Consider the following 16,246-nt stretch of genomic DNA (forward strand, 5'->3'; position numbering starts at 1 on the left):
GCTGGCTCCTCCCTCAATTAGCTTCAATCCGTGTCCACTGGTTACCGACCCTCCTGTCCCTGGGAACAGTGTCTCCCCATCCACTCGATATAAACCCTTCATGATTGTGAACATTTCTATTTGATCTCTCCTTAGCCTTCTCTGCTCTGAACAAGCCCAGCTTCTCCAGTCTCTCCCCATCCCTGGGACCATTCTGGTCAATCTCCTCTGCACCCTCTCCAAGGCCCTGAATCCTTCCTGAAGTGCGGTGACCAGAATTGGATAATACTCCAGGCGAGGTCAACCAGCGATTGGTAACCATTTAGCACAACTCACCTCCTTTTGAACTCGACGCACCTATTTATTGGGCCATGGATACTGTAAGCTTTTTTAACAGCATTCACAACTTATCCTCTCAACATCAAAGATTGGTGCACATACTCCCCAGGTCTCTCTGTTCCGGCAACCCCAATACAATTGTATCATTTACTTTAAATTGTCTCTCCTCATTCTTCCTTTCAAAATCCGTCACTTAGCAATGCAGTGAGTAGGGCAGTAAATTGTGTATTTCATTTTCAGGCAATGTTGCACTTAACGTGTTGTGGACAGTTTCAAGATGTCTGTAAGGCCCCTGTGTGAAAGAGACACTGGACCTTGGAGAGGGTACGGAGGGAGATTGACCTGAATGGTCCTGGGGATGAGGGACTTCAGTAACATGGGGAGACTGGAGAAGCTGGGCGTGTGTCCTTCGAGCAGAGAAGGTTAAGGGGAGATTGACCAGAACGGCACTCCGTCTTAAATGGGCGACCCCTTACTCTGACACTATGCCCCCTAGTTCTAGATTCCTCCCAAACTAATTGTACCTCCAGCACTCACTTAAGAAAGGTACACACAGGGAATGTTTCACAATGTTACTTCCTCAGAAACATCATTCGCCTGTTTCTTAACTTCTCACTTTATCCACCACGTGTTATCCAGGCCACTTATTTCCGTTCTCACAAGATCTGGGCACATTTATACTTAACCCGGTTCCCGGTCAGAGAAATAACCAGAAGATCATCGCTTCACAACCGCTGCCTGGGGTCTGAGTTCCTTTTCCCAGATGGTCTGCGTCTACATGCTCCTGATGCTCGGTAAGTCTTCCCCTGGTGTGAGAGGCTGGTAGAAACAAGCAGCAAGGAAGGTTTCTTCATTTGAACAGCCGCGCTGTCGGGATGTTGGAATGAAGAAGTTCCAGCTGCTGTTTAACAGATATCTCAATAGTGCAGCTAAACCCAATTACTGCCTTTCTGCAGTTTACAAAGTGACCTGTGACGTGTTTGCGATGGTCATTGTATCTCGACTATCCCAACTCTCTGCTTGTCGGTCTCCCATCATCCATCCTCCGTATCTTCAGCTCATCCGAAGACCCGCTACCCAAATCCATCCCCTCCATGGCCCCTCGCCCCTCCCTATCTCTGTAACCTCCTCCAGCCCCTACCATTCTCATCCTCCTGTTCAAATCTCTCCATGGCCCCTCGCCCCTCCCTATCTCTGTAACCTCCTCCAGCCCCTCAATTCTCATCCTCCTGTTCAAATCCCTCCATGGCCCCTCGCCCCTCCCTATCTCTGTAACCTCCTCCAGCCCCTCAATTCTCATCTTCCTGTTCAAATCCCTCCATGGCCCCTCGCTCCTCCCTATCTCTGTGACTATCTTATATTGATGGCTCTAATTATGCTCTTCCCCACAAGTGGAAACATTCTCTCTGTATCCACTCTATCAAAACCTTTCAGAATTTTACAGACCTCTATTAGGTCACCCCTCAGCCTTCTCTTTTCAAGAAAAATGGGACCCAGCCTGTTGACCTTTCCTGATAGGTAAACTCTCGCATTTCTGGTATCATCCTTGTAAATCTCCTCTGCACCCTCTCCAGTGCCTCGATATCATTTTTATAATATGGCGACCAGAACTGTACACAGTATCCAAGTGTGGTCTAACCAAGGTTCGATACAGATTTAGCATAACTTTCAATTCTATCCCTCTCGAAATAAACCCCAGTGCCTGGTTTGCTGATTTTTATGGCCTTGCTAACCTTGCAACTTTTAGTGATTGGTGTATTTGTACTGCGCGATCCTTTTGTTCCTCGACCCCACCCAGACTCACACCTCCAAGCAATAAGTGACCTCCCTATTCTTCCTAACATCATCATCATAGGCAGTCCCTCGGAATCGAGGAAGACTTGCTTCCACTTTGAAAGTGAGTTCTCAGGTGACTGAACAGTCCAATACGGGAATTAGTCTCTGTCACAGTTGGTTGAAGGAAAGGGTGTGTGGGGAGTCTGGTTTGCCGCACGCTCCTTCCGCTGCCTGCACTTGCTTTCTGCATGCTCTCGGCAACGGGACTCGAGGTGCTCAGCGCCCTCCCGGATGCTCTTCCTCCACTTCAGGCGGTCTTTGGCCAAGGACTCGCAGGTGTCGGTGGGGATGTTGCACTTTATCAGGGAGGATTTGAGGGTGTCCTTGAAACGTTTCAACTGCCCACCTGGGGCTCGCTTGCCGTGTAGGAGTTCCGAGTAGAGCGCTGGCTTTGGGAGTCTTGTGTCAGGCATGAGAACAATGTGGCCTGCCCAACGGAGCTGGTCAAGTGTGGTCAGTGCTTCGATGCTGGATACTTCGATGTAAGAGCTCACATTTATCTGTGTTGTCTTCATTTGTCAATGAAATGCCCATTCTGCAAGTGTTCTGTGATCTTAGTAAGGTGCTATGTAGATTGGCCATTACAGGCCCACTTTTATAATCTATGGGGGAGGAATTCGGGGGGTGGTAACGGGACCTGTCACAATCCTGGAACTCCCTCCCTAACAGCACTGTGGGAGCACCTTCACCACACGGACTGCAGCGGTTCAAGAAGGCGGCTCACCACCACCTTCTCCAGGGCGATTAGGGACGGGAAATAAATACCGGCCTTGCCTTTTGGCTAAGATCTGCATAACTAACCTGACCAGCCACCATGACCTCCGGGTGGTTTCTCCCTGGTCAGGAAGGTATATGCTTACATTTTTGTAAACAGGAGGTGGGTGGGATGGCTTGACCCATCCACCTCCACGGAGGTGTGTGGGGGACCTGACCTATCCACCTCCATGGCATGAACCTGGTATTGCAGTACTTCCAGGAACGGTGCAGTGGCTCTAGGCCTTTTGGCTAAGAGCATTGGCGCAGAGTGATCCTTGACTGGTGCAGGGTGACCTCTGGCGTTTGACAAAGAATTGTAACGATTGGAACGATTGGACACGAATTAAAAAAAAAAAAAAAAATAAAATAAAATAAATAAATAAATACCGGCCTTGCCGGAGACGCCCACATCCCAGGAACCAATTATTTAAACAATGCTGGTGTTGTTATTTTCTAACAGATTTCTTCTCTGTTTTGTTCCCCTATCTCTCTGCTCCATCGCAGTGTTCGCGCTTGGTCGCAGCAGTTATCAAGTCCGTGAGTATCTCACCTTCAGTTAAACTCTCGCGCCAGTGAATAACTGAGTGCAGCGCTCCCTCTGTACTGCCCCTCCAACAGTGCAGCACTCCCTCAGTACTGCCCCTCCGACAGTGCGGCGCTCCCTCAGTACTGCCCCTCCGACAGTGTAGCACTCCCTCAGTTCTCCCCTCCAACAGTGCGGCTCTCCCTCAGTACTGCCCCTCCGACAGTGCGGTGCTCCCTCAGTACTACCCCTCCAACAGTGCGGTGCTCCCTCAGTACTACCCCTCCGACAGTGCGGCACTCCCTCAGTACTGCGCCTCCGAGAGTGCAGAGTTCCCTCAGTACTGCATCTCCGACAGTGCGGCGCTCTCTCAGTACTGCCCCTCCGACAGTGCGGCGCTCTCTCAGTACTGCCCCTCCGACAGTGCGGCGCTCTCTCAGTACTGCCCCTCCGACAGTGCGGTGCTCTCTCAGTACTGCCCCTCCGACAGTGCGGCGCTCTCTCAGTACTGCCCCTCCGACAGTGCGGTGCTCTCTCAGTACTGCTTCTCCGAGAGTGCAGCGTTCCCTCAGCACTGCCCCTCTGACACTGCATCGCCCCCTCAGTACAGTGTGCCTGACATTTTCTTCTATTCTGCAGATGCCTTAGCCAAGCCGACCCTGACTCTGGATCCACCTGGAGGTGTTGTTCTACTGGGAGAAGAATTTTCCCTCACCTGTCACTTCCCTCTCACCCACTGCAATGTTGAATTATACATTAATAAGGAAAGTCAGTACATTGATCATTCCAGTGAATCAGACTACAGCGCCACCTTTAAGATTGATGAAGATGGAACCAGAACATTGAAAGGTCGCACCAACTACACCTGTCAATATACAAAATACTTCGAGAATAACCGTACCTGGGCATATTCACCACGCAGTGAGCCTGTGTGCTTAACTGTAACAGGTAAGGGAGATGCTCCCCCATTCTCAGTGCTGAAGTAACTCTAAGGGGGAGAAATTCGGGGCGTTTGCGGGGCACAAACGACATTTTACCTGTGCGCAGGGCCCCACGAACGACTCCCACCAAATTTACAGCACGGAAGGAGGCCTTTCGGCCCATCGTGTCCGAGCCGGCCGACCAAGAGCTATCCAGCCCAATCCCACTTTCCAGTTCTGGGTCCATAGCCCTGTAGGTTACAGCACTTCAAGTGTACATCCAGGTACTTTTTATTATGTCTGCAATTACCATTGAATAACTCCACGAGGCCTTGTACTGTGAGTAAGAGCTGTGTGACTTCAGTCCATTTAATATAGCTGCATAGTGAGGGGCAGCATGGCTGGCTGCCTTTTATATGCCCGTGCACACCAGGACAGGAAACCCTGGACCTCCAACAACAGCGCCCTCAAGTGGTACATCATACATAGTTACACAGTGAAGACAAAGAGTTTGCAGACATGACACTTTTTAAATGTGGTGAGGTTTCTGCCTCTACCACCCTTTCAGGCAGTGAGTTCCAGACCCCACCACCCTCTGGGTGAAGGAATTTCCCCTCAAATCCCCTCTAAACTCCCCCCAATTACTTTAAATCTCTGCCCCGTTGTTTATTGACCCCTTTGCTAAGGGAAATAGGTCCTTCCTATCCACTCTATCCAGGCCCCTCATAATTTTACACACCATTATCATAGGCAGTCCCTCGGGGTCGAGGATAACTTGCTTCCACACTAAAAATGAGATCTCAGGTGATTGATGAACTACATGTTGAAGGGTGACGATGTCTATGGGTGGATTTTTTAACGTGGGGTGGCCGTTGCACACCAGCCACCACACGGCTTGACGGAGCCAGGTCTTGGTCCAGTGGCGAGGGTTAACCAGGACGACTGGAGACCTGCTCTGCTGCATGTGCCAATACATACACACACACTGAAACATACTCCGACTGTCCTCCTTCCGTCCTCCTTCCCACAGGACCTCTCTCTACGTGGGATTCATCGTCCTCAATGTGAGCCTCACCACCTCACAGCCTCACTATTGGCCCGTGCTGGGCCTTCCATGATCTAACTGAATGACAGAACACTCTCCAGGGGATGAATAGCCTACACCTGTTCCTATGTTCCATTAAAACTCTCCTCAAAACCCACATCTTTGAACAAGCTTTTGCTCATCCCTCCTAATGTTTCCTTAGTTAGCTCGGTGTCCATGGTGTGAAGCCCCTTGTGCCAATTTTCCAGCTTAAAAGTCCTATATGAATGCAATTTGTTGATGTTCAGTGATTGCACTAACAGTAATGTAAGAAGGCCTGTACAGACAAACAATGCAGGAAGTTCACTGGGTGAGCCTGTAGTGTCTGTGACCACCAATGGTGGCTGTATGTTTGCTGCTGGAAAAGCGAAGGTGCCAATGAAAAAAGCACACCTCTTGACGTGTCAATCTGTGTCACTGGGAACACGAATGCACCTCATTGATATTACAAAGCTGTCACCAGAGATAGTCTGACTACAACAGCAGTGCTGTAATATAAATGTAGTGAGAGATTAGTCATCCTTTCAGAGAAGTTGCGATTAAAATAGTAAAATACATTTTCCTGATCAGTTGGCAGCCCTTTTAAGTGGGGCAGATGTGGATGAGGAAATCCCACGTTACAGACTATTATATTATTCTCCCCCATTGTTTGATCTGTGCCTTTTTTTTGCCTTGTCTGTAAACTCCTGTGTACTGGTGTTCTGTTCTGAGAATTATTATTTGTAAAGGGATATTAACCAGGCTTTACAACACATCAAGCCTTATGTGGGAGCCTTATAAACATTCATAAATGCTCAGTGAGGAAAAAATAACATTTAAATATTTTCAATCTAAAAATAAATCATGACCTTTAATAATTCATGCAGAGGAGTTCTTGTTTGGATTTGCAACTTTTAACCAATGTTGGCATCCATAAAAATAGCTGCGGGTGCTCTGAAATAACAGATAATATTCCCAGTGTACCTCATTCAGGTCTCCCCTCAGCCTCTTCTGTTCCAAAGAAAACAAACCCAGCCTATCTAATCTTTCCTCGTAGCTAAAATTCTCCAGTCCCGGCAACGTCCTCGTAAATCTCCTCTGTACCCTCTCCAGTGCAATCACATCCTTCCTGTAATGTGGTGACCAGAACTGCACGCAGTACTCCAGCTGTGGCCTAACCAGTGTTTTATACAGTTCAAGCATAACCTCCCTGCTCTTGTATTCTATACCTCGGCTAATAAAGGCAATTATTCCATGTGCCTTCTTAACCACCTTATCTAGCTGGCCTGCTACCTTCAGGGATCTGTGGACCTGCACTCCAAGGTCCCTTTGTTACTCTACACTTCTCAGTGTCCTATCATTGGATGTGTATTCCCTTGCCTTGCCTTCACGTTGGATCACGGGATCCGTGCCTCGATCTCACAGCCCAGCACTGCACATGAACCCACGGCTCATCGCTCCCCGGTGGTCCAGATCGGGACCCATTTCTCCGCCCGTAGAGTGGACTGCTAGGCCCCTCCCCCTTTGATGAAGAGGAGGGGCCTGTCTATGCTGCAGAGCTCCGACCCCATCCCCCCCCTCAGTGAACCATTCCTTCTCCCTCCCACCCCGCAGAGTAGGTGGAGCGATATTTTCTCAACCTGCCCTGCCACCTTCAGCGATCTGTGCAAATATCCCCAGGTCTCTCTGTTCGTGCACCCCCTGTAGGATTGTACCCTTTAGTTTATATTGCCTCTCCTCCTTCTTCCCACCAAAATGTTTCACTTCGCACTTTTCTGCATTAAACTTCATCTGCCACGTGTCCGCCCATTCCACCAGCCTCTCTCTGTCCTCTTGGTCTGTCACTCTCCTCCTCACTGTCACTATCCGTCCAAGTTTGGTGTCACCTGCCATTTCTTTCTATTCCAGATACACTTCCAAAGCCCACGATGTCTGTGGACCCACCCTCGGGTGTAGTGACGGTAGGGGAGGGGATTCAGATTACCTGCATCACCAGCTACCCAGCCCACAGGTCCGGCTTGTACAGAGGTCACAGCGATATTATTGACACACGGCATGTCTCAGGCTCCGAGGGGTCAGTCACATTCCCCATCACAGACCTCGAGCCCACGGATGGAGGAGCCTACATATGTGTCTTTGAGAAAACGGTAAAAGGGAGAGTATATCTCTCGCCCCTCAGTGACCCGGTGCAGGTAACTGTGACAGGTGGGTGACATATCGTTACCGGACTTCGTTCCTTGTTACCCCGGCAACAAAGGGTTCTTGGTCCTGTCACAATAACTTCCATGTGACTCGTGCCTCGGTGGTTATTCAACAGCAAGCTTCAACATCCATGTCAACCGTGGCTCAGTGGGCAGCACCCTCGGCTCTGGGTCAGCAGGTTGTAGGTTCAGGTCCCACTCCAGGGACTTGAGCTCATAAATCTAGGAGGAGCAGTACTGAGGGAGTGCCGCATTGTCACAGGAGCAGTACTGAGGGAGTGCTGCACTGACACAGGGGCAGTACTGAGGGTGTGCCGCATTGTCACAGGGGCAGGATTGAGGGAGTGCCGCACTGTCGGAGGGGCAATACTGAGGGAGTGCCGCACTGTCACAGAGACAGTACTGAGGGAGTGGCGCACTGTTGGAGGGACAGTACTAAGGGAGTGCTGCACTGTCGGAGAGGCAGTACTGAGGGAGTGCTGCACTGTCGGAGAGGCAGTACTGAGGGAGTGCCGCACTGTCGGAGAGGCAGTACTGAGGGAGTGCCGCACTGTCGGATGGGCAGTACTGAGGGAGTGCTGCACTGTCGGAGAGGCAGTACTGAGGGAGTGCCGCACTGTCGGAGAGGCAGTACTGAGGGAGTGCTGCACTGTCGGAGGGGCAGTACTGAGGGAGTGCTGCACTGTCGGAGGGGCAGTACTGAGGGAGTGCTGCTTTGTCATGGGCAGTGCTGAAGGAGCGCCGCAGTGTCGGAGGGGCAGTACTGAGGGAGCGTTGCTTTGTCATGGGCAGTGCTGAAGGAGCGCCGCAGTGTCGGAGAGGCAGTACTGAGGGAGTGCTGCTTTGTCATGGGCAGTGCTGAAGGAGCGCCGCAGTGTCGGAGGGGCAGTACTGAGGGAGCGCCGCACTGTCGGAGGGGCAGTACTGAGGGAGCACTGCACTGTCAGAGGAGCAGTACTGAGGGAGCGCCGCACTGTGGGAGGGGCAGTACTGAAGGAACGCCGCACTGTGGGAGGGGCAGTGCTCCCTCAGTACTGCACTGGGAGTGTCAGCCTAGATTTATGTGCTCAAGTATCTGGAGTGGGACTTGAACCCACAACCTTCTGACTCAGACGTGAGTGTGTTACCCACTGAGCCACGGCTGACACCATATTCTGAAGATTTTCGAACCGATGTTTAACTGTATATCTGGGGCTTGCTAGCATATCCAACACAAGAATGATAATGTGCTGCCTGTAAAGATTGCGGAAAGTGTTAAATGTTGGTGTTGGGAGAGATTGACGTGTCTTCGTACAGGAAACACAGGGAGTTAGTGGCAGGAACAGCCAGCAATTAGGGAGGCAAATGGCATGTTGGCCTTTATTGTAAGTGGGATGAAGTCGAAGAGTAAAGGGGGCCGAAATTCAGCCTCCCGAAAAGGGTCATGACTTCAGTTACCCCACTCCTGCTTTCTCTCCTTACCCCCTGATCCCTTTAGCTGTAAGGGACACATCTAACTCCCTTTTGAATGTGTCCAACGAACTGGACTCAACAACTTGCTGTGGTAGAGAATTCCACAGGTTCACAATTCTCTGGGTGAAAAAATTTCTCCTCATTTTGGTCCTAGATGGCTTACCCCTTATCCTTAGACTGTGACCACTGGTTCTGGACTTTCCCAACATCGGGAACATTCTTCCTGCATCTAACCTGTGTAAGGGGTTTTCACAGGGTTGTTGTTGTGCCTTGGGTGTCTCTCTCTGGGCTTCTGCCCTCACAGCTTATGCCTGGCCTGTGAGGTACCCTGAGTGCTGCAAGAGCACCCCTGGAGAGACTGTGTCCACAGCTTATGAAGGGGGTTTTTGAGACTCGTGCGTCCCCACAGCTTATGCCTAGCCTGTGAGGCACCTGTGAGTGTCAAACACTCCTAACCCCTTCTTCCCTAGCCTGTGACACACAGTTGAGCGTTTTCGAGGCGCTCCTAGCTTCCCTTACACGGTTCTGACATAAGACTCACGATCAGGAGATGTAATACAATAGAACTGAGACAAGGTGATTCCAAGAGGAACTTTAGGCTTCCAATTTATTTGGCAAGGTGTAACTCAACAAACAGCAATACACCAACAAAACAATCCCCCTAAATCCCACTAAACGGACACAACGAAAATCTTTACACCAGTTTAGCAGTACAATGCCCAACCTCCCACCTTTCCTGGCCTAACTGAGTTGGGAGTTCTGGGGACCAGAGGTTATACTCACTACTGTGCCTTCTGCAGTCTGGTGGTTTGTTTCTTCTATCTTCGGTGTCTTCGGACACTGGTTTTCCTTCCGTGTCGAGAGGCCTGTGGTTGTGGTTGTTGAATCACCAGGGCAGGGAAAATCATCACTCCTCTATTCCACTACGTCAGAAACCCTTTTTTATAGCCAGATTATCCAGTCCGCCTCTCCTGCTGAAGTCGATTCTTCTCATTGGTGGACTTTTGATTTTGAAAAATGCAGCGGTTTGAGGTTTTTAGGTTTTTTTCCCACTGATCTTAACCTACTCAAGGTTTGAGTGGGTGTTGATTGCATTGGCCTCCTGTAGCCATTGTGCTAGTCTGGCCTGAGCCAGATATTTCTATGCCTGATGAAAAAGGTGTTGGAATATGTATGTGGCATTGTTTAAATGCTAATGTTTTCAAGGGGCAAGTTTCGAGGGTATACAGTTCCCAGACAATTTGATTAGTTCCAATGTCCAAACTGGCCCTTTTGATATTGACTCCACCCCTTTTCTTGCAGACCTTTAAAAAAATCCCAAATTCGATTAAAGTTCGTAGTTTCTTCCATGTGCACTTTAGGATTTAAAACTTTCTGGTAAATAGTTCCAAATTAAATTCCCTTTCCTATGAGTCCAAACACTGAGGGGGGGGAGGGTCTCCATTTGTGTCCCAAAGTTTTCCTTCCATCGGTTTCAATTCACAGCACAGACTGATCCCACAGCCCTTTTCCTTCTGGGTAAAATGAGGGGGTTTTCGCCCTCCCCTACATAATCCCCCATCTGACACAGTCAGACACCACTCGAGTGTGTCAAAGTTCAGGGTGGTGAGAAAACCCTAGGTCTCCCAAATTGCCCAACTTTCCCCAGTTTAACTCTAAACTGATCCCGTCGATATATATCGTAATTCCTTTTAACGCGGTACTAAACACAGAAATCCAACAGGTTACAATACACGACAGCAACACCCATATATGTACTTAAGGTTACAGCAGTAATTGTACATTGAGTCTCATTTTGGTCTCAAACGTAAAACAAAGAAACCTGCCCTGCAAACTCCCCAGGAGCCATGTATGAAAACGCAGTCATCCCTGGAAATAACAAAACCGCCTAAGTGTCGCGGTCAAGCTTTGTTTACACGCCTTGAGTGTTTAGCAACGGCTCTCCTGGCTGTGTAGTAGCCTGAGGAACTGCGTTCTTTTTCTTTTTCTCCTGAGCTTACAGCTTGTAACTAGCAGATAAGCTACAATCAGGAGTTGGCCGATTACTAAGGCATGCGATCCCACCCGGATCCATGCAGGTATGTCTGCACGTATTCCCAAATCCCACCATGCTGGGGGTTTAATCTGGGCAATCTCCCCTGCTAGAATTTCAGTTTTCTGCTCCATGGTGTAAAAATGTTTTTGAGACAAATCCACTGCCTGGAGGAGGGCTGTAAGTTTCTCAGGTAGTGGGGCAATGGGATAGCCAAACTGGGCGACATATTGTTGTAGATGGCTGAGGTTGATTTGTACCGTGAGGTGAATCGTGGAAGGTTCAGGGATGGGTGTGATTCTGGTGTGTGCCACTTGAACCTCTGCCCTGGGTTTAAAGCAAAAGCTGCTGTACGGAATTGGACACCACCTTCCCGGTCCGTGTTCATACCGTTGGGCACTTGTGGTGACACAATATGTCCCACCACCTACATATGCTACCTGTGGAGGCATGTGGTTAGGGGCCATTACCTCCATTGTGCAATTGATAGGCTCTGCCCCAGCAGTGCTGAACCCGCATTGTGGCCTTGCAAAAGCGTTCAAGTGCTGGGGGCACAGGATTACCTGTGCTCCCCTGCTCCGACAACCCGAGAGGTCTGTACCTGTCACAGTGTGCTCCCACATTGTGACATAAGGTGGGACCTCTTGGAATCGAACATGCACCTCTCCACGAATGACTCCCACATTCTCCACTCGGTACAGGGGTGCTGGTCGTGGGGACACCCCCATCACGGGCATCCTGACCACCACACCCATGATGGTATGGTTTGACTTTCCACAGTCCACCGGTACCGGGTAGGCTTCCGACGCTACACGAAGTTGGCAAGCACTCAAAACATTATCGTAAGGGTGCAGTGCTGCTAAGTGCTGGTTGCTGATCCAGGAGGGGACCTGTCCCTGTCTCAGATCCTCGAGGTTACTCCGTCCCTCTCCCAGAAACCAGGCCCCATAGAGCACGAACACCTCATTTTGGGCGGCTTGATCGGAGGCGTTTCTATCCTCCCGCATCAAAGCGTTTACAGCCCTGGCCTGCGCCTCCAATTGAGAGATAATCTCCTTTAAGTGAACTGTCATTGCCACCTCTTCGTGGAGCGCGGATCCCACTACGGTATTCTCGTCCCCCAGGACTTTGCGCAGCTGATTCTTTAACCCATTTATCTGGAGGGCCAGCTGCATGTTATCCAAACTGTTTATGGCGGACGCCCCGGTGTTAAACCCCGTAAGAATGTCATTTCAAGTGCCACGCCTCTGCCTGCCCGGTTCGGCCCTATCCCACTGTTTATACAAGTCTGTCACTTTGACATCCCCGAAGTCCAGTTCATAGAACTTCCGGAACACCTCCCGCAGCAGAGCCTGGTATAACAGCTCGGTTTCCCGGGGACACCACGTAGGTAGGCGGACTTCTGTCAGATTTAGCACCACTGATGTCACCGTGCAGTGTACCCCCTGATAAAGTAGTTTCTCGGTAGGGACCAACACTAAACCATTCCCCGGCCCCCTGGTTGTTGTCAGGCACCAGTGTGGGACGGTGGGCTTGGCCGTGGGTGGGGGCTTCCTTTCCCGAACTACAAGTTCAGTGGCATTTACTGGTACCCGGGGATTAGGGATCACACACGCCTCCCCGCTGCGATCCCATCCCACCCCATCCCCGACATCCTGCCCCCACCTATAGAAAGCAATGGAGACCCCCTCTGAACACACGCGAGTGGATCCCCACATACACAAATAAATTCCTTGGTCGTACGCCCACCATTTCTCCCAGCACACCGTTACCCCGCCGGATGACCCCATGATGGTTCGGTAGGTATCATTATCCAGACGTTCCCAGTCCGAGTGTCGGTCTCACATGTCCCTCTTGAGCTTTCTGAGCCACCACCACCGTCCCAGAGGTATGTCCCCTTGGCAAGTTAGGCAGACCTTCCTGCCTTCTGTCACTCTCACTCTGGAAGTGGCCACAGTGATCTCCGGGCAGGGGATGGAGGCCTCTCTGTAGGTAAAGTCCTTATGGTTGGAGTACTTGGTGGAGTTCGATCCCAACCACCCAGGCCATCTCCCCTCGTGGGAGTAGGTGACCCGGCCATCCGCCGCCGGAGTCCCTTCTCCTGTGGTCACTGTCGGCGCTCTGCCCCCGGAGCATCCGAAAACTAGGGAGTCCTCGGTGTCCCCTCGGTGCCCGGTGCAGATCCTTAGCGATACCAGCATCACTAACGTCCAGTAGGGAGGTGTTGACATCTGAAAGGCAAGAAGAACATGGGCTTGCCTTGAGAGACCTCTCCAGGCTCAGCCCGCTTAACATGTTCCGAACATAAAATGCTGTACCCAACCGTCACTGCCTTACCTAAACACATATGCACACAACACAAAGTAACAAAACAGGAAGGGAAAATATACACACCGCCACCCGTCCCCGGGTGGCCAGGCTATATCCTGTCACTGTACAGGCGTCGTCGACCACTTGGCTGACCGTACCCTGGGGACCAGGATGTCCTCCGCTGAGGGTCCCGAGCCCCGGATAATCAGTGGGAGACCCTTGCTAGTGCAACAGAGCACCCTCCCTGTTGTCTTTCGCCGTATCAGTCTGGGGCGGGAGGCTAAGTTAACAGGGGACCACGGCGCCCTGGGCTGTGGCACTCTGTTACTCCTCCTTACTGTCGGTGCAGAGTCCCACGTTATGGGCTGCAGTGCCATCTCCTCCACCTCTTGGGCTAGCCCCAGCTGATCCACCATGGGAGGTTCAGCTTCCCCTTGAACCTTGCTAATGGTAGAGCCTTTCTCCCTACTTCTGTTAGTGGGCTGGGAACCTCTACCCAGTGGTGGGATAGCCTTACAGGAGCAGTGAACCAGCCCCGGCTGTAGAGCTTCAGGGCCCGCTGCCTCCTCCGGAGCCTCCAAATCCAACGGGGCCTGTTCTTCCCCCAGTGCCTGATTCCCTTCCCTTGCTCGTCCCCTCTGTTTTTTATCTCTTTGGGGTCAAACAATTTACACTGATTAATGTGATACCACTTCACCCGGCGAGGCAATCGAACCGCATAGACCATAGGGCTAGCCTTGTCGACTATGCTGTATGGTCCCATATATAATGCTTCAAAAACCCCGACCCGAGCATAGTTTCTCACCATGACCTGGTCCCCTATCTCCCATTCGTGGTGTTTGCTGGGTTCTAGCAGCAATCGGTTACTCTGATGCTGTCTGCCCATGTTACTAGCAGCCTGCCAGTGAATCTGTTTCAGGTGTTCAAACAGATTCCTGACGAAGCGGTCCCGGTTCACCTCTCGGAGCTGCCCTTCGGTGAGAACCGGCGCCAACACATGCACTGGGGTTCTCATGATCCGGCCCGTCATCAGCTCATGGGGTGAGTACCCTGTGCTCTTTGACTGACTGGCCCGGATTCCCATGAGGACCAACGGTAAGACCTCCACCCGCTTGTTCGGTGAGTCTCCCGTCTCCTTGCGCAGCCTTTCCTTTAGGGTCCGGTTCAGGCGTTCTACGGGGCCTGAGGACTGAGGGTTGTAGGCGACATGCCATTTGGCTCTTATCCCCAGTACCTTTAGGGTGGCCTGCATCACCTGGCCGGTGAAGTGGCTTCCTCGGTCGGACTCCACGATTTGAGGTAGACCCCACCGAGAGAACACCTCCCTCACCAGGATTTTTGCAGTCCCCACCGCGGTAGCTGTTCGGCAAGGGAAGGCTTCAACCCACTTGGAAAACACATCCACCAGGACAAGGCAGTATTTAAATCCTCCCTGGGCGGCCGGTAGGGGTCCGATGTAGTCGATCTGGATCGACTGCCATGGTCCCTCTACCCGCCTGACGTGTCCCATAGACGCCTTCCTTTTCTGAGGGTCTGGATTGTTTGCAGCGCAAACCAGACAGCCCGCACAGAAGTTGCGGACGTCTTCCCGGAGGTCTGGCCACCACCCTGCCTTTTCTACCCGTTGCCAGGTAGATTCTGGCCCAGGGTGTCCCGCACCTGGACCCTCATGGGCCAGCTGAAGGAATTCCCTCTGGTGTTGTGGCGGCACTACCCATTTGTCCCCTTTAAACAACATGCCTTCCCGCACAGCAATATCTACAGCACTGTATGGGCCCTCTGCCTTTTCCCCCCTTTTGATAGCAGCCAAGGCAGCCTTCAGGATCGGATCTTGCATCTGGACTACTTTAAGGTCCGGGGCCGCAGCCGCCCCTACGCTCCCTTGTGTCCCTGGCTTGCTTCTTGCTGCTGCTATCCTGCCTGCCTCATATGGGTCCCATGGGCGACCTGTGCGAGCACCTTCCTTTGCCAGCAGGTCTGCCTGCTGGTTACCTTCCCCCCGTGGCTCAGTTTTGGAGTGGGCCTTTACCTTATGGATATATACATCCCCGGTTTCTCCCACTGCAGCCACGATCTTTTCTAGCAGGGGTTTGGTCACAAGGGGCTTCCCATCTGCAGAGGTGTACCCCTGGCGTGACCAAATCGCCAGATACTCTGTACATGAATTGCAAGTGAACATGCTGTCTGAGCAAATCGTGTATGGGGTAGGGAATTCCTCGGGGTGTGTGACCACATACATCACCGCCGAGAGTTCCGCCTGCTGGGCGCTCAGGGTGCATGGGAGTTTAAGAGCGAAGGCAATTCCTGCCTTGGGGTCCCAAACTCCGCAGCCCGTGAGTCTTGTACCCGCGGACACTGAACTGGAGCCATCAACATAGATCTCGCGGCCTGTGGGGTGTATCCCTGCCCGAAATCCAAAGTTAATGTCCCATACTCCCTCCACAGAGCATCGATGCGGCTGCCCTGGATAGATTAAATTTGCTGCGAGCCTGGTCTCGCAGAGGCCCTTGACCTTTAAAGTCATTTGGGAGAGGAGGAGGGTCCAGCGAGTGATTCTAGCACTGCTCACTGTCCCGTCCTTAATCCTCCCGTCCAACAGCATCTGCGTCGGGGTATGATGGGTGAGGAGTGTAATGGGGGATATTCCGGTAAAGATCTGAGCTCTCTTTACTGCCCAGTGGGTGGCAAGCAAGTGCCTCTCACAATTAGAGTATCCCTTTTCTACCTCCGTGAGGACCCTGGAGGAGTACACCACTGGTCTCAGCTGACCGTTTCGCCCCTGGAGCAACACTGCACTTAAGCTGTCGCCACTGGCTGCCACCTCCAGGAAGAATT

The 16,246-nt window shown here is 51.5% G+C and overlaps 1 protein-coding gene across 5 annotated transcripts in view; it reads left to right on the plus strand.

Annotated features, from left to right (window-relative positions):
* Positions 1-833: 833 nt before the first annotated feature.
* Positions 834-16,246, plus strand: part of LOC139258360 (immunoglobulin superfamily member 1-like) — a 36,359-nt gene continuing 20,946 nt past the window's right edge. For 2 of the 5 annotated variants that reach the window (XM_070874727.1, XM_070874729.1), the window contains exons 1-4: positions 840-1,112; positions 3,415-3,447; positions 4,073-4,381; positions 7,325-7,621. In XM_070874727.1, the coding sequence (XP_070730828.1) occupies positions 1,082-1,112; positions 3,415-3,447; positions 4,073-4,381; positions 7,325-7,621 (670 nt within the window). In that variant the 5' untranslated portion in view covers positions 840-1,081. Of the gene's footprint in view, positions 1,113-3,414; positions 3,448-4,072; positions 4,382-7,324; positions 7,622-16,246 lie in introns of all 5 variants that reach the window. The other 3 variants (XM_070874725.1, XM_070874728.1, XM_070874726.1) reach the window with 3 other exon arrangements.

Source organism: Pristiophorus japonicus, unplaced genomic scaffold, assembly GCF_044704955.1.
Source record: "Pristiophorus japonicus isolate sPriJap1 unplaced genomic scaffold, sPriJap1.hap1 HAP1_SCAFFOLD_943, whole genome shotgun sequence".
NCBI lineage: Eukaryota > Metazoa > Chordata > Chondrichthyes > Pristiophoridae > Pristiophorus > Pristiophorus japonicus.